The sequence below is a fragment of the Aspergillus ambiguus genome (genome assembly GCF_047715705.1).
Source record: "Aspergillus ambiguus strain CBS 117.58 unplaced genomic scaffold BDV59scaffold_58, whole genome shotgun sequence".
NCBI classification, from domain to species: domain Eukaryota; kingdom Fungi; phylum Ascomycota; class Eurotiomycetes; order Eurotiales; family Aspergillaceae; genus Aspergillus; species Aspergillus ambiguus.
In genome coordinates, this window is record NW_027395571.1 from 111,695 (window position 1) to 134,750 (window position 23,056).

Genomic DNA, 23,056 nt, shown 5'->3' on the forward strand with positions numbered 1-23,056 from the left:
TAGTAAACGTGTATTACTTGGGTCGACTGTATAACTTTCCTTGCCCCGAAAGTTTGATTTCCTCCTCAAGGAGGGCGCTCTTTGTAACATTACAATTTGTTTCGCAGGAAGGTTGTCTCATCGTTCCGGGAAACCAACTTGAGTGCATTACGGGACACGCTCGAGAGTTGGAAACGGACTGACTCTATAGCACAATAGAAGCTACCGAGTTGTTGTCAAGACAACGTATAGAGTATATAATGCGAACACTGCGGGATCAAATAACACTCACTATGTACGTATGCACATGTATGTTTTTGATTGATGAATTTATCTTATTTGGCAACGCTTTGGGCTTTTAATGTATTCAATACTATGTACGAGGTGATGATAAATGGTAGAATGCATGTTCCTTTGTCATGAATATTGGTCTGCCAGTCTAATCACTCACTGAATTTTCTCTGGATTCTAGTATTACGCAGGGCCTAAATCATTTATATTCCTGATGTAATCTGTCCAGGCATATGTGAGCTTGTTTTCTCTATACCGGTGACTATGATATTGAGTGTTGTAGATCGAGAGACATATATAACCGGAAGCAAATATCCATTCCATTTCAAGTGCTAGTTTCCACTAGCAGTGAATATATGTCAGTTGCCTAACTTAATGTCATAATTAAAAAAGTAAATTATAACCTCAGCGTGACTACACGCAGGAAATGAAGTAATCTTCGAATTGGAATATGAGTGACCATCTAATGATGTTTTTTATCGGTGAGTCCCTTATCATCATATATCGACCAACTTAGCGAGGGAAATGCTTCATAGAAAGACTAAATAGGCAGTTATTTCACGATAAATGTTAGCAATAATCTGGAAGGCTTTACGCATCATATAGCGCTGCACGCATTAATCTTTTCACAAAGTTGCAACTGAGTCTGATGATCTAGTTCTGAGCCGTCAGGGATTTCTACAATCATTTCCGTTCTTAATCACAACCACAAAATCGAATATGCTGGGAGAGGGGGAATATGCCGCACTCCCTTTTGAGGATGGGACGTGGTGTCAACCATGTAGACGATTTATGTAACATGATTATCTTGCATGTACCAACGTAATATCAATACTACATTGCACTCTTGTAGAAACCTGCTCTTTCGCTGTTGAGGTATGGAATTATAGTGAGTCTCCACTCGAACGTTCCGTTACTGAAGGCCCGTGTTTACCCCCTGGGAATATCCTATGGGGAAAAGGACGCGCGGACCTGACCAGGATGAAGCAGAACCTGGAAATAAAATTTACCAAGGGGTAGTATGCGGGTAAGTTCCAGCTTGAGGATGATCACTTCCTTATATAATCAAACTATGTGTCAGCTACGCACTACAAGCAGTACGGAAACGAGATGCTAATAACAGTTATCACTCTGACTTCTAATTCTTTATGCGGCGCCCTCTAATGCTGTAGAAGGTCAGTTTAGAGGAGTCCTAAGTATTAAAACTAGGTTGAGTCCCAGAGAAACTTTTGTGATAATCGATGTGGCTTTCCACTCCTGAACCGTAGAGGACAACGCCCCAAGGACAAGTGGATTTATGCCTACCATATTATACGCTATTTGCATATTTCGTGCCGCTGACGTGTGTGCCGCAGGTATTAATCCCTTTACATTCCGAAATCTCAAGAAAAGAATGATGAAGGATAATGGATTTGTCGCATTGGGTATATGAACATTTTTACTTCAATCATGGTTCCCAGTGACGGCGACATCTCGCAAGGTAGATGGAATGTCATGGCAAATATTGAAACCGTAACACCTAAACAACCGTTGGGAACCAAGTTGGGAACTAAGTATCTTGACTGGAGGTATAAAATGCAGGCTTCCGCCCATGTGCTCTATACTCAGAAAAATAAACTTATATATCTCCCATCTATTGATTTCAAATATTCAGACATATATCTTTTGACCTGTCGTGCCATACACGAAACTGCAAAGTCCGCAACATGAGGTACACACTTGCCATTATTACTACCCTTGCCGTCGCGGCTCTGGCTATGCCCCATGAGGAGGAGGAGCACAAACCTACCGTTGATGAGGCCAAAGGGCAATGTGGTAATGCGGAAGTTGCGTGTTGCTTCAATAAGCATACCAACGAAGGCAAGGGAATCCTGGGAAATGTTCTTGGAGAAGGACTGGTTCACAACCTCCTTGGAAATCCGGACTCGGCCTGCGCCCCGTTCAATGTTCTGGCAGACCTCGATATTCTTGGTAAGAGGGATTCAAAGTAACAAGATAAAGGACTAACAGTGAAACAATAGCCATTACCAAGAAGAATACGCGTGGAACCACCTGCAAGAATACTATTGCCTGCTGCCCTACTGGGGGAAATGTATGCTCCTCACACATTCAATGGCAAAAGTCCCTATTTAACTGACGGGTGAAATTCTTCTAATTGTAGTGTACCGCGATCTCCTACAATGGCGATGAGGGAGAGGAGTAAATTCCTGAGAGATCTATCCTGTTTCTACAAAGCGATGCTCTTGTAAGAAACGGTATATCAATGCTGGTCTCCAGTATTTACGCACAATGCGCTCATCGTGTTTTTTTTATTTTGGCTTCATACATTCCTTTCCACGGGCATTCTTATGTAGAATGTACCCATAATATTATATCGTTAGTTGTTAGTTACATCAATCAACAAATCCCCGGGGTATGAACAGTGAGAACGGAACATAAAACAAAGCCAATAGTGACCTCTAAGAGAAACTCAGCGGCATCTGCCGTATGTAGCGCACTGCAATGCTTGGGTCGTTGCCTGTCTCTGTCTCACGGGGTTTACTGCGTGCAGGAATGTGTCATTGTGGAAGTGGGTCCCGCTAGCCTAAATTCCAGTGCCAAGTTTATCTGGACTAGCCCGCTGCCACAGTACAGCCACAACTTGGGAGGTATGAGCCATGATTCACAGCCACCCGGTCATCATTGGGTGGAAGCTCTCTCCGCCAAAACCACCCATATTTAATTGGCCGGAAAGAAATAGCAGGGTTTTCCATAGTCCTCCATCATCGCAGCGCTGACATTCGAAGCGTCCGGGATTTGTTTTTGGCGTTTTCGATATGCCTTGCAGCATGAGGCAGCTGAGCTGCCTTTGAACCCTTGTTTCCAATAAGTACTCGCTCATATTCTCCCGCGAAATTGATCGTCCAGCCAATTGGACTTTCCTTTGGGCCATGCGCCCCTTCTAATCTTTACTGAGACCTGGAACACAATTGCCAGAGGGATGTTTTCTCTCTGGGTCGATATCCTTTTTCTAACCGGTGATCATCCTACAGGATGCTGGACGGTGAAGTGTCCCGAGGGCGGTATAAAAGATTGAAAATGAATGCTTCAACCATAGGTGAGGAGGATTATGAGATGATATGAAATAGCAATCAATTCATTATAATAGATATCCGCCAATCAGTCAAACCTCCCATGGACCTTGATGTAAAATGTTAATCATAGTGATGCCCTCCAAAACATCCTTCACTCAAGCCCAGAACCTAACATCACCACGCTAAATGTTCTCGCCGCTATCCATCCTACCAGGAGAAACACATCTTCCCTATCATCAATACAGCTGATTGCGGCTCAACAGTGAGGCTGTGACACTGGGAAACACCGTTTCGCCTCGGGCTTCAACGGTCAAAAGGGTGGTCACTTCAGGCATACATAATCGTTGTTATATATATATATATATAGTGCGCTCTCGATTTTGTTTTAGCGTAGGCCATCTCCAATGTGAAGTTTTATGTTTAATAAGGTCGCAAGGAGATGCGGATCCTGAGGTTGGGAGACCCTAAGATTCTAATCTTTCTTTTCACTTTCGTGGGGCCATTTGATCAACGGACATCGCGCTACCGGCGAACCAAGCCGAGGGGTGTACGGCCTGCTTATTGCAGGATTCCTGAACGAAAGTTACTGAGCTTTTCGCAAATCGCCATGTTTTGTGGCACCATTCTGTGTCTGGCTTTGCAGCTGTGGCTTCTGTCTTTTGGTTCCACCTTATGTGCCTGGCCTGTTTCACCATTAAGGTATGTGATGGTTCAAGGCAGCTGGAGGAAGGCTTCATCTTTGGTTTAATCGATACAGATCCTCGTAGGGTACACTTAGAGACAGCTGCAATGTTCTAGTCAGGTAATTGGAGGATTTATAAGACCCTTCCAGAAGGCAAGCTAATAATCTCATAGCTCGTCCTGTATGTGAATCATATTTGCTTTTACTTTTGTTCCGATCATTCTAGAGATTTTCAACTACTACATATGGTTATACGAGTAGATGGTCGAAATTCTAATAGCCTATGTATGCAGGGATAACTCCACTACGCCCACCCCATTCAGATCAGCATCCTTGCCAGAAGCTATTTACGAGAATAACATACTAGATGGAAGACAATATTATACGGTGCTTTAACTCTACGATTAAAAGGAGGAGAATGATTCGATCCGCTATTTTGGTAGAAACAGACCGTAAGAAATATACCGCGAGGTGGTGGTATTTGACTTTGATTTGACAATCAAACCTACAATTTGGAACTTTACTCAAGGTTGGCATACTTAATACTTGATCAATGGTCAAATATCACAATCTTTTTCTTTTCTCCCCATTTGCATCATACTCCCAGCAGTATCCAGGTGTCGATCTTCTGCTACCAAAAAAAGTAATATCCGCACCGGATTATCGCAGCATTTTTCTTCCGTACATTATTGTTGGGCATACCTCAAGAACGTTTAATAACCATGCAATGGCAGTTTTGAGTAACAATCTACCACCCCAACAAACCCTCTCAATATACCGGAACTTGTGTCTTCTAGTAATCCACCCATTTCAATAACACCGTTCCTCGGACGTGATGTTTCAGCCACCGACGGAAAGCCCTGCTCCGCTCCCAAGGCCAATGAGGAGCCTCTTAACATGCAAAATACCAATCAGGAATAGCCACTATAGAACATCGAGAAAATGGCGCACTGTTTGCTGTTACATTTTGCCATTCCATACGGATGTTACTGTTTGACTCCTTGCTACTTAGGTTTAGAGTCATCACCCGAACGGTATATAAAGGAACTAATGCCCAGGTAAAAGCTCTTTAATAGGATAATCTGTATCAGATTCACCATACGCTAGGTCAAGGTGCAAATATGATATCTCTTCTACAAGCGTTATTTTTGATATCCTCATTCTCGCGAATGTCATTCGCACAGGATGGAAACTCTACCATATCCAATTCTCCCGCAATGAAGGACGCTAAGGAATCTCAATGCGTTGTAGGAGATATTGCCTGCTGTGACTCAATACACCAGAGTGAAGGTCACGGGCTGCTGGGTGACCTTTTGTCTGAGGGACTTCTCCATAGCCTTATTGGCAACAACGACTCACCATGCGCAAAGTTGAGTCTTATCGAGGAACTTGGCATTTTGTGTAAGCCCCAATGCGTTTAAACTTTGTCTATACAATTAACAATGAGCCAGCTTTGATTAAGGACAGCGAGGATGGTCCAGTGTGCAAAAACATTATTGCATGCTGTCCAGTTGGAACGACCACGGTACGGCAGTTATTTCTGGAATGCTTTTGTCTCGTTATACCTAACATTTCTAAACAGTGTGTTGCAATCGACAACTCGAAGCCTAATTCGAAGGCTAAAGACTGAACCTCATCGTATGAGCCCGGCTGCTGCGGTTGGACGTCGGAAACAGCAAGAATCATAGGCCAGGTTGCAGGCACATGTTATATTCGAGTTTAATATCAGTCTTCATTCAATGTCATATGCTCATTCTTTCGTCCATTGTCCGTTTTCAAGCCCATTCAATGACTAGGGATGAGTAGATGACAGCTAATTGGCAATTTGCGAGTGTCCAGCAAGGAGACAGTCTTTTGTTGGGAATCTTAGTAGTAGATATCGTAAAACCACTAGATTTGTGGAATCGGTGGATACGTAAAGGCTCGAAATACTACACTGTCAGGTTACCAGTATCGGAGCACACAAACGCAGCAAAGCGGGAATGTAGAAATGTCTGGAACTCCCATGGCTGGTACGCTGAATGACTCTCGGGCCATTGCTTCTTGCATCATTTTCCATGAAAGTTCCGATCACTGGAGCCAGTTTTGTTTCTGATTCACATAAAGCCGAAGTATGCGGGTACGTGGATAATAGGGGGATGCTTTCAGGAGTACCCAGATATTCGCTAGCTTCACCATTAAAGGGCGGCGTCGCGATTACTCCTACTTACAATAGGGGTAGACGCCCTTAAGCATCAACGCGATCAGCATGATACAATTGTAAGCTCCAGGTCTAGACCTAATGGTCAAGTCACAACTCACTATTGGTTAGATGATAGAACCAATGTCATGGTGCGATGATGGTGCCTGACTTATTCCTATATACCTAATGACCATTATATAGCATAACCCTTCGTATCCATTTTCCTGCGAATATTACAAGCCATGAATAAGGTTATTTCTCTGGGTGTTGTGGTCAGAGAGAACTCTAAGTGGCGCTACAAAAGGGGGAGAAATATTATATAGGAAACTTCATAGATACAAATAGAAGGTAAATATAAATTGAGTTCCTATCCCCTGTTACCGCTAATTTCGTGGCGTCAAGGTGTGCAACAAGGCGTCAGATCCCCAAAATGGAACAGTTCAATGTGCAAGTGAGAACAACAAAGCTATTCTGGGTTGGTGAGAGGGGTTGGTGACGGAGGAAGTTAGCAATACCAAACAATAGTATTTCTATTCCACTAACACTAGGAAACACTCTGGCTCTTATTTTGTTTCCCTTTCTTTTCTTCCCTTTTACCGGATCGGAATACGCAGTAATGTCAGTTTGTCCAATGCGAAAGGTATTAGATATCAGCCCAGGTGGTTAGCGCTGCCGATGTCGTCATGCGCAACAAGCTGGAAGACAAAATGTGCAGTCCGCTGGAGAAGCCTGTAGGTCCATACTGTCAGTCATGTCCACGCCACTTCATCTACCATGTATCCTCTTGTAAAGACTATGGTGACGTTAAAAGAAATACGCAGGAATTTAGGAGCTGGCAGATTATGTTATATGGATCAAGCAAAGTCCAACATTAAGGAGCTTTGCCATGTTGTTGTCTCGTTGTTCAGGGTCCGGAATCAACTTCAAACCTCCAGCAATCCAGGCCACAAAGTCACAATGAAGTATACTTGCCTATTATACTTCGGCACGTATACTTCACCATGGCCCTGTGGGCTAGAAACAGAAGAGTGAAGACTATATTGAACTTCTGGACCCGTAAACTCGCAACAAAGCCAAGCTACCACTGAAGAGAAAACTCACGAAGTCTGCTCTGGGAATGGCTGCTTTTATATCCGAGGAAGACGGTCTATTTTGCCTAGGAGGGAGTTAATAAGATCCATTACACTCAGGATGCCTCTGTAACATTGGATTTTACCAGTGTTTTGGGATAAATACGAACAGAGAAAGTAACCTTGCGTCAGCAAATTTTATCTCATTAAGGGGTAAATTGTGGTTATTACGACGTTGACATACCGATACGAGGAGAGCGTATTCTCGTACTGCACTCTGTTAGTCTTGGGCCACATAGTAGAATTAATACCAGGTATGGAATGAAGTAGGAAACTAATAACTCTACGTATAATGCTTCCTAGTTTTCTGGATATTTTACCCAATACATTGGTTCCTAAACCCTCCTAGGATTCCAATAAGCGGAAATACCATAGGGTACCTCAGGTAGCATTTAGTCCGAAGATTCTATCGCCAAATGCGGGGCCATAAGGGCTAGAATGGTGTAGAACACTTTATTATGGAATCATACTCATTAAGGCCGATATAAAAGCAATATTACACGCCACTAAATGTAAATGAAGGTATGTCATCCCTATCTAGGAAAAATGTTAGCGTTAGGTACAAAGGGCCATGACCATGGCACATGACGACGATGCATGAGAAAATCAAGGAAATGGCATTCTTTAATATTGCCAGTATCAGATGCCAGACGTTAACAATGGACAGATTAGCCTTTCAAAGATGATGCCAGTCATTTGTTGAGGGTATTAGACCCTTGGACTGTTAATACTACCTGAATACTACGCACAGGATTGTGAACTTGTTATTAATACACTGGTTCCTGATATCACTTACAATCCCATAAATTTGCGTCACATATTGGTTAATATTGCTCCTTCTCGAGCCATCTTCGATGGACGTTAGGTCATACATTGAAACGTGGTTGGTGGCGCATTCTGGTTCCAGTCAACAGAATGGTGACATCTGGAGTTTTCAGGAACGCAGCATACCCCCAACAAAAAAGTCTGGCATTTTCAGAAGCAAGGACAGTTACATCTAGGCAAATGGAATGGGGATGAAACCGTAGCAAGTGGCTTATTCCACAAAAGATTAACCCCTATACTTTCGTTCAGATATCATATAAAGTGTCCTCAACCCTCGATCACTGGGTGCTGCTGTCACAACCACATCAAGTCTTCTATCAAGAGCCTTACCAGCTTTCACGCCTTTATATATTCTCTATCCACTTACTTCGGGATACCAAAGCAGAATTTAATTTCGAGCTCAACATGAAGTTTTCACTTCCTGCTCTCCTTTGCCTGGCTGTTGCGGTTTCTGCTGTGCCAACTGAACCCCATGCTGGAGAGAAATACAAATATTCTAAGAAGCTCACCATCGAAAAGGCCGAAGGTAAATGTGGAGATGCAAATGTCTCTTGCTGCTTTAATGTGCACGAAAACCAAGGAAGCGGACTTATTGGCAACCTTCTGGGTGAGGGTCTGGTTCACAATTTGGTGGGGAATACAGACTCTGCCTGTGCACCCTTCAACCTGTTGAGTGACATCAATCTTCTTGGTATGTACTATATAATTAAAATGTCTAGACCATCGTATCCGATAGACTAACAGATGTGTTATAGCACTCACAAAGAAAGAGGACCATGGAACTGTCTGCAAGAACACCATTGCATGCTGCCCCAATGGTGGAGAGGTACGTGTTTTCTCTCAGAGAAAGTATAAGTACAAATGACTACAGACACTGATCTCATTCTCAAGTGCACTGCCATCGACGCAGACGACGATTAGGCTGTTCTGAGGAATCGAACTTCTTCCTACGTGGAAATCCCCTGGTGGAAGATGACAAGCTATTCATTACCCCATTTATATCTTTTACTACAAATTGCTGGTACAGATATGCCTTGGGGTTTATTTCCTTTCGTGTAGTCCTCGTTGGGGGACATCGCCCATTCATACGGGCTTTTATTAATTCTATATTAGAACTTAGAGAACAGAAAAATATATCTCTTGGTTCATATTATGCGAGTGGACTGAGAACAGTCTCTTTTGTAAAACTAGGAGTTTATAAAATTATGTAGAGGTATCAGACTCCTTTCGTATTCCAGGATAAGTTGGTTTGCGAAAGCCAGACGGACTTGCAGAAAGTATAATAGAGATATTTGGAAATATTTTACCATTTTCGCCTTGTTTTCTTTCTCCCTTCCATCTTTTTTACTACTACCCTTTTCTTTTTGCGCTTTAAATAACTGGCACCCATAAGGATTTTATACCCATATAGGTCTAACGGGTGATCGCGACCAATGAAGAATCTGGTCATGCCTCGTATACCAAAAGGGATTATAAGAATGGTTTCGCCTCTTAAACTCAGGGGCCTACATGCCTATGGGGATAGTATATCTGAATCTGGAAGTTGGATTTATACTCAGAGCCCAGGCTTTTCGATATGCAGGTTTAACTTGGGAAGGGATGTGCTAGTACCACAGGGAGAGACATAGCAGTCTCAAGATCACGAGAAGTGACACATTATGGTGAAAGCAAGGGATGGCCTTGTCAGGATGTGGTGGACAATAGTCATTATTTTTGGCATTCCAAGTTAGACGGATCGCGGGATTCTCAAACCTACAATGCCCGGAAGATAAAAGAATCTACGGAAAGGAGTTCCCCCAATCACGTTTGCAGTGTACTTATTGGGACGAAAGGTTACCGAACTACTGAAAACAATAAATCAAGGGTGTTCAACTGCTCCTATCCCGTAATTACTTCTATAATTGTGCCCTGAAGCATGAGCAGGTTGTCTCATCAATTCCAGTATAAGCTCGCTCAAAACGTACAGCTTGAAGGAAAATGGAGAACTCACCTCAGGTGCAGAAAATCCACCGTCCTTCATATGGAGTTAACGGGACGGCAATAAAACTTCGCGCAAATTACTTCGAACTTTTATTCCCTCGTGAATTGACACTGTATCGGTATCATGTACAGATCACTCCTATCTCCCAGGACGCAAAAGTGAAAGTGCCTACAACATTGGCAGGTTACTTGATCAATAAGTTGATTAAGATATACTTCAATTCGTGCTGGGAAAGTGTTGCGACCGATGGTCAAGAAACTATCATCTCAAAAGACCTGCTTCCCCATGACACATATGTGTTGCAATATGAGAGGAGTTCCTACACCCTTTCTTTGATACATACAGGCATGCTCCCAATGTCCGAGTTATTGATTCAGCTTGGAAATCATTGGAACCTGTCCTGTGACACTTTTTCGCGAACGAGGGAGTATATTCACGCTTTCAATATCATCCTCAGTCACTTCCCTAAGTTCTCTCCAGACATTCTGTCATTACCCCAAAGTACGCACTATCCTCTCAGGACGGGATCAACTCGTCTTGGAACGGGCTTTCAGCTTTTGAGAGGCCTGTTTTTTACTGTTCGAGAAGCGCAAAATCGAATTCTGTGCAACGTTCGTGTCAAGCATACCCTCGGCTCAGAACGAACATCACTTGCCCTGATTATGAAAATGTTTATGCACAAGAATGGCCCAAAGATTGCGGAGCTCGAGACACTGGTTCGTGGCTTGCGCGTCGAGCTAACCCATCTGCCTAATTTTCGTCATGGTCGAACAAGGCCACGCGTAAGGACTATCGCTGGGCTGGCAATGTCTAGCGATGGTAAGGACTTGGTACATCGCCCTATTGTTCCTTGTTATGGGGCAGGACCACAGGAGATCATGTTCTATCGAGAGCCAAGAACAGTTGACCGAAAAGCAGGCTGTTGTACTGGGCCTATGGTTAAGCGAACAAAAGAAACGACATCACAGGGAATGATAACAGTCCTTGAATATTTCCGCGAAGGTAAACTGACCAATATTAGTCCCAATTCATATCATCGTTGGGCTTCTTTAATATTTTGATTAACACTGACCGGCTTGTATTCAGTGTACAAAGTCGAGATCAATGACATCTCAATTCCTGTTGTCAATGTCGGCAGCACCTCAGACCCTGTGTATCTGCCCCCCCAAGTATGCGATATTTTGCCAAATCAGTTGAAACGCATGGTGCCTACCACACTAGAGGCCAATAAATCAATCACAGTTCGTTCGAATTATATTTATTATGATGACTGTGCACTACGAAGGCAGTTATTAGATGTTCTGGGAATTGGCAATATCCACGGTGGCTCCTCCATGGTAAGTCAGGGCAGTTCGTATTCTCTGCTTCTCGCTCTTCATGTTTTACTAATCACATCGACTGTCTTAAATCTATCACAGGCAAAATTCGGGCTAGCGGTATCACCTGAGATGGTCGCTGTCCCTGCTCGTGTCCTAGACCCGCCAGCAGTTGTCTACCGACATGGGCGAAAACCCAACATTAGGTCAGGTGGCTGGAGTTGTCGAGGTATGATGGTGTCTAGAAGCCCACAAGCCCTTAAGTGGACATATTTATGGATCAAAGGGGATCCTCAAATAAACCAGGTTACGCTAGACCCACAGATACTGAGATCAGCCGTCAGAAAATTTGAGAGAAAATTGATGGATTTGGGAATTGATAACAGTCTCCAGTGGCCAGGGATCTCGATCCCGATACAAGATAGCCTCGAGGGCAACGAAGGAAGATCTGGTCAACTGAGCACAGCTCTTGACAGGATTTCCCGGCTAGTTGACGAACATCCATCATTTCTTTTGTTGATAATCCTTCCAAAATTCGACGAGCAACTCTACAATTGCATCAAATACTACTGCGACATTCAAAAAGGGATTCAGAATGTCTGCGTCATACGGGATAAATTCATCAAGGGAAATGAGCAATACCTATCAAATCTGGCGCTGAAATCCAACCTGAAACTTGGAGGATGGAATCAGGAGCTAAATATATCGCCCCTCGACATAGTCGGTAGCGGTACTATGATTGTGGGGATTGATGTTACCCACCCGGCATCAGGGCCACTATCTCCAGACACCCCCAGTATAGCAGCGATGGTAGCATCAGTCGACCCTTTTTTGGGCCAATGGCCAGGATCCATTTGTTTACAGGCAACGCACCAGGAGATTGTGACGCATATTGGTGAACTACTGCTATCTAGGCTTCGGGTTTGGAGAAGTGCCAATAATGGCAATTTACCAGAGAATATCCTGATATACCGAGACGCAGTTTCAGATTCGCAGCATCAAAGCGTACTACGCGTTGAGCTCTCTGGTATCCAAAAAGCATGCCTTGGAATATATACTGAATCTATCAGACAGAAAGGGCAAATCAAAGAACCCAGCATTACAATTGTGCTCGTGGGAAAGAGGCACAACACTCGGTTTATTGCAAATGAGACAGGTACACGGCGCCACCCTGGACATCAGAAAGGGCTTACTCCGGAAAATGGTACCGTTGTTGACCAGGAAGTGACTGATTCCAAAGCCTGGGACTTCTATCTACAGTCTCACTCCGCGCCACTGGGACCTCCTAGACCAACACATTATACGGTTCTCTTCGATCAGATTTTCCGCTCTACCCAACAAGAAAAACTGCACAAGGATTATATAAACCCTGCAGACGCTATTCAGAAGCTCACGTATGATATCTGCTACCTTATAGGCCGCACAACCAAGGCAGCAAGGCTTTGTCCTCCGGTTTTCTATGCCGATCTTCTCTGTTCGAGGGCGCGCTGCTACCTTGCTAAATGCAATGCTACTACTGGAATAGAATCCACCAAGGCTTTCAAAAGCCTTTGCTTTTCTACAGAGGACTTCAACCCACACAAAAATGTAAGAGATACCATGTTTTACACTTAACTGCTCTAGTGCGACCCTGGAAACTAGTGGAGGGTTAAGTTAACCAGTCTCAAGAATAAAATATATTTATTGCTCATGTACATCTCCACCAAAACAAAATAGATACCCTCTTGTTGCTTGAGATACGTTCTTTTACGCATCACGAACTAATAGCATAGCGATATTCCCATGCACTGTTTGTGGTTTGAGTTAACTGGTAGCCCTACGTACACCTAGCAAATAAGACAAGTGAAGGCCCTGTTAGACCAATATAGATCATTTCAGTAGCTACAGAACACTCTTCCTTACTATTCATTACTTCTTAGACACGAACATAGTACACATCCAAACTATCGTGGTCCTCATAAAGCCATACTGCGTTCCTTCCCTAAACCCGACAAAGCGTCAATATAAGCTGATTTAATACATCTTCTCAAACAAGATTATGGGATTTAGAAGGGCTTAAATCAAAATATGTTTATAACACTCTGCTGCCTACTTACTGTAGTATGAGACTACCGTGGGTCCAAGATGATTTAGCATTACTTTTCCTTCCTTCGGGGAAAGTCGGGTATCTTTTCTCCGACATCCAGTCACAAATTGGCCACGGCAAGAATAAGATGATATGTAATATAGCGGCGATCTTCAAGGAAGTGTGGCTGTAAATATGTCAACAAGATTGTCCGGTATGCTTATGCCAAGGCGGGTTTGGATCTGCCTCCTAAAATGACAGTAGTCTCGCTAAACGCGACACGGATGGTCGGAGAATAGGGCAGAATAGGGGTTGGAGTGCGAGCTATAGATGTGGTCGTTTTTTATCGCTGGTTGTAGAAAATATAAGCCCATGCTACAGTCCCCAGCATAGTGATCAACCTCACTCCGAGACGAAGCGTTACATTCCACAGGATATACATCGTATCAGTTCTGAAGTCAACACAGTCGTTTGTGTTGGCTTATGATAGTCAAAAACTCAAAGCCTTTACACTGTCGCTTGCTAATCTTCAGGAGTCATCCTTGTGTCTACCAGTATATTTGGCCCGCAGTTTTCTCGATATCTTCAGCCCGCTTCCGCGCATCAACCGTACGAAAACGAACAGCCATATCTTCCAGAGAACGACATTTGGTCTCCCTGACACATATAAACGACCAAACGCCCGTGACACAACAAAGTATCTCAAACATGGCAAATGTACGGCAGCCAATGTTATTAATTGCTGCTGGGGTCATCCGCGTGACCACAAAGTTGAAGGGCCATTGCGTGGTGGATGCTGTCCCGACTCCGTACCCGCGTAGTGTTTTTGGGAAAATCTCCGAAATATAGACTCATGGGACGGTTTCTCGCTTACATGGCCATCTCCTTTAACTACCGAATTTGTCAGTTGACTAATAGTTAGTTATTTAGCTAAGCTCTAATTGATTCACAATAAAGGTCTCTTTCTCTTCCCAATTCCTACTAATCAATATATCAAGAAAGTAAGCAAGGCGTGAGGGGTCTCAGTGCATTGTTTCTTTCAAGGCTGTTGAGTCAAATCATTTAATCCTAGTGGATTGGTCATACTTCTTCGCTACTAGTCAGTTGCCCTGAAACATCAGACATCAACAGTGATCCTTTCTGTGCCAGCCCATTACGTAGCTGGAACACCACCCTAGATAGCATCGGCTATAGATACGGAACTGTCCCTAGCTTTGCTGGCTGACAGGGTGCCTACCTTGCGTTAACTTCAACGAATACCGTCCGTTTACAGTGCACCTAACATGGTTGTGGACGGTTATTTGCCAGCTAAGGCTGGGATGAAAGTAGAGTCAATCACACCGGATCGATGCAGCCCGGGGATTATTTCCCCATCAGTGGTTAAATTATCCTGCCCCTTGATTCATGTCCTCCTTGGAAAGACAGTGTTGGACTGCTTGCAGATAATTGTTTTCATATACATACATGGAAGACCGCAAAGTCTCGGTATTAAGTCGGGATGAATATCATTCTAATTTTATTTTATTCGTGGTGCAGTCAAACTTGGACGCGGCATCCCGCCAATAACAACTCCAGCAGTTTAATAATCACTTTCGCTACTTCCACTACAATCCCTTCGATGCAGACATATATACCATCAAATCATGACCAGTGGAACCACACAGCCCCAGACATTCTGTCGACCTCAGGCACTGAATGCCAAAAATCCTGCCTTTCGGGTAGAATGGGAAGAAAACGATCCGGAGAATCCAAGGAACTGGTCGAGTTGGTATAAGGGTTACATGATAGGGACAATTTCTTTGAGTACTACAGTCATGTAAGCCTGCCAGAGAAACAGCACCAGCACTCTGCCTTTATTATAGTTTATCTCTCGCTGGCTTCTGTAATGATATTATTTAGGGTCCTCTATGCAACATCGTATACTTCCGGCCTACCTGGCATTGAAGCCACCTTCAACGGCATATCTCACACAGATGGACTGGTCGGCTTAACGACATATATGCTAGGTATGGCACTTGGGACTTTGGTGCTTACGCCATTTTCCGAGTTTTATGGCCGGTATTCGACGCACCTGATTTCCACCGCGCTTTTCACGGTTTTGATCATCCCGGTAGCGACAGCATCCAGTCTTTCAGCGGTTGTGACCAGTCGATTTTTCGGAGGGTTTGCAGGGAGCGCAACCGTCGCTACGGCTCCCGGGTCAGTAAATGATCTTGTAAGTGGTAAGAATCGCGCTCTAGCATTTAGTTGTTGGAGCCTCGCTGCAATGAATGCTGCGGTGATAGGTACGCTTCAGGCTTCGCCTTCTGATTGGCTGTGATGGCTTATGATATAACAGGGCCCATCATGGGCGGATTCGTCTTTCAGTTTCTTGGTTGGCGATGGGTCACCTGGATTGTGGTTATATGTGAAAGCGTGCTCTGCGTCGCCCTTTTCTTCTCAAGAGAGACTTATGCCCCCGTTCTCCTTCAGAATAAACGAAAACGCATACAACGGGAAACAGGCGAGATGCGATGGTGGTGCCAGTACGATCCTGATGAAGAAATGGATTGGTGGAGCTTAGTACGTTATAATCTCTATCGACCCCTTAAGATGGCTTATATTCGAGCCTATTTGGTGAATTTACCTGTTCCGGCGCGTTACAAAGCTGGCTAATGTGTACATCGCAGTTTGTTCTGGGATGTGTATATTGGGGTACTATACGCAATTCTATTCCTCTGTTTTGTTGGTTACCCCATAGTGTTTCACGAGCTGCGCGGGTGGTCGCCAGGGTTGGCTGGCCTTGGATACTGTGGCATTGGCACGGGAATTGCTTTAGCCGTGTTGGCCGAGCCTCTCATCCGCACTCTCATTGACCGGCACCCGCCAGACCCTGCCACCGGGCGCCCATCACCCGAGGCAAATATAAGCGTGATTTGCATTGGAGCAGTCCTGATTCCGATCGGTCAGTTGTGGTTCTCATGGACAGCACTACCACCCGTCCATTGGGCCTCCCCTATCCTTGCGGGACTTCTATTTGGGTTCGGAAATGCGCTGGTTTTTATATATGTGGTGAATTACATAGCTGGCAGTTATGGGATATACGCAGCCTCTGCCATGGCCGGTATGTCTGTTATAAGATACTTTTTCGCCGGCGTTCTGCCATTAGCGGGGGAGAAAATATATCGCGCTCTGGGCGTCAAGTGGGCCGCAACCACTCTGGCTTTGGTTGAGATTTTCTTAATCCCTATCCCATTCATATTTTATCGGTATGGGGGAAGGATTCGACGGCGAAGCATGCTAATATCAAGGTTAAATTGAAATGCTTCATATGGTTATTAACATTTTTGGCCGGTGGGGGTGGCTTATATGCTAGGCTTCACGAGGCAGAAACCATGGGCCCCATGCCTTTGGGCTTACAAGTAGGGTTATTTGTAACTACTCACAAATAAAATGAAAGCCCTAAGAGAATCATAGATTCGTACATATCTATCTGGATTTAGGGTAGGCGCAGAAATTCCGGCTAGGAGAGTCATTCGCCAGCAGTGTTTCGTCTTCCCAGAGCGTAGCGTAAAGCTGCTGCAATGGGCTTAAGAAGTAGGAAATCTTGATGAAATTGGTTAAACTAAGGAGTGTGAGAATAAATAGAGTTGCTAATTATACACTGTAGGTCTCCAGCCCATATGGTCCCTATAGCGATTGGCCCATTACTGTGATAATGCACTAGCACAGGATCTAGTCTGCTATAAGACTCGCGTCTTTATCTTCGGGTTTGGGGACCACTCGGCTAGATACATAGCGCCTCCTACTAAGAAGAACAAAAAGCACTAGGAAGGTCTTTAATAGGATTAGCTACAGTCTGTGAACTGGTAAATACATCGTTCGAAACGTACTAATTGTGGTATAGCTCGAATAAACATGATCCCTATGGAGAAGAAAGAAAGTGGCGTTCCTTTTCTGTAGATCAGTTATGGGAGGAGTAGCTCAAGGAGTAACTACGATCCACCGCAGGCAAGGGGTTCAGATGTCGTTGCACAAGATATCTAAGTACTGGCAATCCGTTGAAAAAGGTAAAGTCAGAAACCCCTTACAAGGGCAGATCACGGACGGTGTAGACAAACAAGTATGATAGTACATATATCCCTTGCCATCCCTAAACTGATATAATTTGTCGAAGAAGGGTTGTTTGCATTATTCCTATCCCTTATATTGCTAAAGCCGTTGCTTGAATGACCATATTAATAACTTATTTATTATGTATAGCTGTTGGTCTCCCAGCTAAACAAAAATATTCACATTAGTCTAGCAATCCTATAAACAAACCAGTCTTTATGAACTTAACCTATTTTCAACCTATTTTGAACCTCAATAATAATTATTGGCAATATGAAGGTTATTGCCATTCTTTAAATAATAATATTTGCTGTAATTATGATAGCGGCGTCTGGAAAGGAAGGCAATGATCAAATTTCTGAAGGACAGGTACGATGATTATTAAAGCAGTAGAATTTGTGATTATACGTAACTTGTTAAAAGACATGACTGAGATGGAATATGGGAAGCCCGTAAGTAATTAATCCTATATTCAGAAGTGACCACCAGAAGATAGGACTGAGTTGCAATGCGGATAGTATGTAAGTGGTTATTCCTATATTCAGAAGTAACTATCGGGAGACAGGACTGACGGCAATGAAATGCGGTTAGGGGGCAAGTATTTACCCTATATTTAGAAATGACCGTTGAAATACAGGAAAAACTACGATGGGATGGGCCAGGGTGTAAGTAATTAACCTATATTCAGGAGTTAATATCAGCAGATAGGACTGACTGAGATGGAATGTGGAGGGCTTGTAAGTAATCAACGCTGTATTCCGAAGTGACCATTAGGAAATAAAAAAAGATTAGGTGTTTTCATTACACTAATTTCACCAAACACGAAAATCTGGAAATAGCATGTGAATGCAAAGGCTCACTAATAGTTAGTTAACTAGTTAGTAACATTCTGGCCGTGGTAAAAATCGCAGCACCAGAAGCCGATCATAGACATGTCTGCACGCAAACCTACTTATACATCCTAAAAGTAAAGTGTTGTCAGTATCTGCTAACACTGCTACCGTATCCATACCTACTACACCTTCTGTGGAAATTTCAGAAGGTCAGGGGGCAGCTGATTAACTCCAACCATTCCTTTCCATCCAGTCATTTATTGTTTCTTTGCCTTGTAACTCTGAGCATTTAAATCATGCGTGTAAACAGTGCAGTAAGAGTGACGCAATGAGAAAGACTGCAAATAGATATTATATATGTCAATATTATGCTACAACACTGATATCTCCTTGACTATGTCTTTAGGCACAAGCATATTACACATTTCCGTTGTCAAGACAAGAGCCACATCTGCTTGCATTGACTATAACATTGTATTAAAGTGTAAGTCTTTAAGCATGCCTTTATTCTTGCTCATCCTTCATGTTTAAGAGTCAATCGTATTGTAATTGCTTTAATAAGGAGGGCCGGGAACCCAGAACGTAAGGATATACGCGTATTCAGTGCAATCCCTTACACTACCGAGCACTGGTCCACATATCCCCCAGACAAGCACACAGAAGATCATTGTGGGTTACTGTGTCATGTCTCCAGATTGACCAGTCCAGACAGTAGAAATCTTTTACACACCATCTTATGTTTCTTTTCTTTTCTCCTTCTCTCTTTTTTTTTTTTTTCAAAAAAGAAAAACATCATGAAAGGCAACGTCTAAGAGACCTTAAGATTGGACGATCCGCAGACTGACGGCTCGCCGGCGCCCCTGCCATTACTAATAAATAGTACCCTCCGCGGTAGCCGTTGTCCGTTTGGAAATAGGTAACGTATTTCACTAGCGAGCGGCACCCCATGCGTTTTTGTCCGCGGTAAATGTGAACTCTTGCCTTAGAAAAAATAGATAAATAAATAAAATAAGACATGTCTACCCCTTACTTTATTTAGGAGGACTCATGTGAAAAGGTTGATCCTTTTAATATCTAAGTTCGGTTTGGTTTTCTTTATATCTAACAACGGCTAAAGTATTGGTTGAGCTTGAGGCTAAGTACAGTAGGCTTCTTGGCTGAGAGAGAGCTTTTGTTTATAGGTAAAATGTCTGATTAATGAATTCGATTGAAATTGGTCTCAGGGTATGGAGCGATAACGAACTTATGTCTGGCATACTCTGTTTCAGACGCGTAACCCCCGAGCAGATGCATTAGTTATAATACCTTGATTTTTAAGCGGTAGCGGCGGTCACCCGATGTTCGAACATTGTACCGACTGAAGCAATTCTAAGACAAAGATGCCTCGAGACTCAGTTATCCAAGTATCAGGAATTCGTTGTAAAGCCCATCTGGTAACACCATACGAACTACGCGAACACCCCTGCCTTCAGTCCATTGCCTCTCTTCTGAATGATGCGTACGTTTCTCATTTCCAAGGCATTATTCCCGGTCTAGGAGCGATGAGGATACAGCAACCTTCCGACCTCGTGGAAGAACTTCTTCCTTCGGGCAAATGCTGTCTCCTTATCGAAGACAGTGTTGGGGAGGGATCCAGGGATAAACCAGCTACAGGGGGGCTTCCAGTTGCAATTGCTGCTATAAAACCATACAAATCAGAGTTCACGCACTTTCCTGTTAAGGATTGCATTGCTACATCTGCTAAATTCCGCGCCGAAACGGAGCTTGAAGCGTGTTGTTCCGAAATCCCACTGGAATGGGAGTTCACTGCCGTTGCTGTACGTCACGGTAGTAGATTTGCAAGGAAGGGCTTCGCATCTGTGTGCATCGCGGAGCTTGAGCGTGACATCTATATGACATGCAAATCTGCTATTAGAGACCATAGCCCCGCTACTATAGACGACGCCAAATGTGCACCAGAGATAATAATCTGGGCAAGGACTATTCAGGAGGTAAATGAGGCGTACTGGAAACGGCGAGGCTTTGAGGAAACCATGGTGTTCTGGTGTGAAGAGGGAGTCATGGGAGCTGTCAAAGGTTTCCACCTAAGTTGTCTCACAAAACGAGTTGCGCTCTAGATAATGTCATTTTAGCTCTATGACTTATTTCAACATTGGATACTTATCACTACCGGCACGCTCTAAAATACAGTTAACTTTACATATCTCGGATGTCCGCAGCTGGGGTGAGTTGTCTATAACCTATCATGGAAACATGTCTACATCTCACTGGCTTAGCCTTCGTCTAGCTTAGCTTTCGTTCCAATTGTAGCAATCAAATCACTCTATTTCATCTAGAACAGACCATGTATGGCTAGTCGGAAGGACCAAGAACTCGGGAACCGATTTGCTACGGCTAGTCAGATTCGGCCCATTTTGACCCTTCATGCAGTTTCTTGCTGACCTAGAGGAAGCCGTGTGGTATTGTATCACATATCACGGTTTTGAATGGCCTTGATTTACTAATATATTGCTAGTAATGGTCTCTCTTAAGTCATGAATCCCTAATAGCTAGGCATTATTTCTGGGGGGACATTCCGAAGAACGAGTGGAGTATGTAGCCTGGGGTCTCCTAGCAAAGAAACGCTCATTGTTCCACTTTCTGACCCCAGTCGGCGGCGGATACATGATCAACATCCCGCTTCTGCCCGTGAAGCTGACCCCAATCGGCGGCGGATACATGATCAACGTCCCGCCTCTGCCCGTGAAGCTGACCCCAATCAGCGGCGGATACATGATCAACGTCTCGCTTCTGTCCCTGAATACTCCATTCACCAGTTGAGACTAGATTTGATCATGGAGTCAAACATAAGTGCCCTGCCTTCTCTAAATGAGAGGTTACTAACCTGGTAGTGCGATAGCGGTCGATAAAATAAACATGAATCCCACGAGCTTCATTCTTAGTACAGATAGATGTCAATTAACTAGAACTTTCCACAATGGAGCAGCACGCCTCTTTGTTAAAGAAGAGTAAGAAGAAACTTGTAGGATATCTTTTAGTAGGCTTTTCTGAATGACTTGAGGGAATGAGATAGTTGGTTATCAGGAAGGATTTGCAAGGTACTTATAGTAAGTAGGTTATTTCCGGATCAACTGAAATTACCTGTATTACCGGTCTGACCGCCAGATTGGACGATGCAAGCACAGGAAAATGACCTCGCTACAATCCCTAACTATGTTAGTTGCCATGTAGAGCGAGTCATTTCCTTCCCTGCTTGTTGCATTATTAGTATATAAGTATACTTGTCAAGACGTAAGGCGGTTAATATGCATCCAGCGTATTGTAACACACAAGCCTTTTATTGGCGTATTAATATGTATAACTCTCTCAAAGGAGCGGTGAGTTTAATGGGGAAAGAAATGCCCTCTCCCCAATGCATAAGGTGCATTATCTCAAAATAGAGGAGCGAGGGAGTTAATATATATGTGGGTTTGAGTTGCCTGTTGTCAATATAGGTGGCATAATCCCAATCTGCCTGGTTCCTAACTTGTGCCTACATACCTTTTCCGATATGAACCACAAAAACGCGCAGTATAGTATTTTGGAGACATCAGACGACTTGCACGATGTAGATTATCTCGAGAACAAGTCACGGCTACAAGTTCCTCATCGTCCGATGTCTTTCCATCTTATTGCTCTCTACGCTACCATTTTAGTTTTATTGGCAACTCTCATTCGGACAGGCCACCTTCTTGCCATTCAAAACTACAGGGATCCCTCGCTAGCACCCTGGTGTAAGTCTGGTCTAGACAGTGGAGAGTAGTTATTTATCCCGGTCAAATACTAATAAGTTCCCTTCTGGTGCTTAGCTCCAGCGACTCATGCAGTGCAATACACCACTGTAACATTCGAGCCGTATTTTCTCGGGTACAAGGATAGCCCATGGACAAGGTCCCCTAAACAAGTCAAGGACTCCCTTTGGGATTCATTATACCAATGTAAGGATCTTCCGTCCTTCGTCAATAGTGGATTATATTAGCTGACGACACATTTCAGTTGGAATTTCAGGGATCTCCAAGGACGACGCTTCCAAACTCCTAAACCAGACGCTCCCATCTCCGCACGACCCTGACACCTATATGGTCCAGCTAGAAGTATTTCATTTGTTACATTGCCTAAATATACTCCGAAAGACTATCTATCCCGACGAATACCCTGAGTTATGGTCATACTTTGACAATGGCACGGTGAACCACAACACTCGGCAGGCTGTACATACTGGTATTGTTTCCTTCTCCCGTTTCTGTTCAGGGAGGCTTCTAACAGCAACTAGATCACTGCATTGACGCTTTACGGCAGTCAATCATATGTACGTCTGACGTCACACCCATCTCCTTCGTTGAGAACCGATTAGGGCGTGGTGTATTTCCTGACGTCACAGCAACCCATATCTGCCGAGATTTCAACCGGATTACGGAATGGGCACGAGCACATGAGGTAAAAAGCTATCTCGGCACGTGAGGCATCAAATATAGTATAGTCGGTGATAAGATATAACGATAGAGTAACAAGATGATTGCGTTGGACAGATTAGTAAGGACTTTTCATGCCCTAACCTATCGGGGGT

At 43.8% G+C, this 23,056-nt stretch overlaps 5 protein-coding genes across 5 annotated transcripts; all 5 read left to right on the forward strand.

Moving 5' to 3' along the window:
• Nucleotides 1-1,976: 1,976 nt before the first annotated feature.
• Nucleotides 1,977-2,473, forward strand: BDV59DRAFT_206248 (uncharacterized protein; the record flags this gene model as incomplete). The annotated part of the gene is made up of 3 exons (XM_073694766.1): nucleotides 1,977-2,241; nucleotides 2,292-2,362; nucleotides 2,432-2,473. The coding sequence occupies 3 exons, from the start codon at nucleotides 1,977-1,979 to the stop codon at nucleotides 2,471-2,473; spliced, it is 378 nt and encodes a 125-aa protein (XP_073543094.1).
• Nucleotides 2,474-5,112: 2,639 nt separating this feature from the next.
• BDV59DRAFT_188846 (spore-wall fungal hydrophobin dewA) lies at nucleotides 5,113-5,755 on the forward strand. Its single transcript, XM_073691517.1, has 3 exons — nucleotides 5,113-5,427; nucleotides 5,478-5,551; nucleotides 5,609-5,755. Exons 1-3 carry the CDS (start codon nucleotides 5,148-5,150, stop codon nucleotides 5,654-5,656), a joined length of 402 nt encoding a protein of 133 aa, XP_073543095.1. The 5' UTR covers nucleotides 5,113-5,147; the 3' UTR covers nucleotides 5,657-5,755.
• A 2,813-nt stretch (nucleotides 5,756-8,568) lies between these two features.
• BDV59DRAFT_206249 (uncharacterized protein) lies at nucleotides 8,569-9,084 on the forward strand (the record flags this gene model as incomplete). Its single annotated transcript, XM_073694767.1, has 3 exons — nucleotides 8,569-8,854; nucleotides 8,919-8,989; nucleotides 9,055-9,084. The coding sequence occupies 3 exons, from the start codon at nucleotides 8,569-8,571 to the stop codon at nucleotides 9,082-9,084; spliced, it is 387 nt and encodes a 128-aa protein (XP_073543096.1).
• A 1,056-nt stretch (nucleotides 9,085-10,140) lies between these two features.
• Nucleotides 10,141-13,074, forward strand: BDV59DRAFT_196598 (argonaute/piwi family protein; the record flags this gene model as incomplete). The annotated part of the gene is made up of 5 exons (XM_073692736.1): nucleotides 10,141-10,308; nucleotides 10,345-10,459; nucleotides 10,490-11,146; nucleotides 11,231-11,481; nucleotides 11,563-13,074. 5 exons carry the CDS (start codon nucleotides 10,141-10,143, stop codon nucleotides 13,072-13,074), a joined length of 2,703 nt encoding a protein of 900 aa, XP_073543097.1.
• A 2,094-nt stretch (nucleotides 13,075-15,168) lies between these two features.
• BDV59DRAFT_196599 (major facilitator superfamily domain-containing protein) lies at nucleotides 15,169-16,825 on the forward strand (the record flags this gene model as incomplete). Its single annotated transcript, XM_073692737.1, has 4 exons — nucleotides 15,169-15,341; nucleotides 15,425-15,810; nucleotides 15,864-16,077; nucleotides 16,195-16,825. 4 exons carry the CDS (start codon nucleotides 15,169-15,171, stop codon nucleotides 16,823-16,825), a joined length of 1,404 nt encoding a protein of 467 aa, XP_073543098.1.
• Between the last annotated feature and the right edge of the window lie 6,231 nt (nucleotides 16,826-23,056).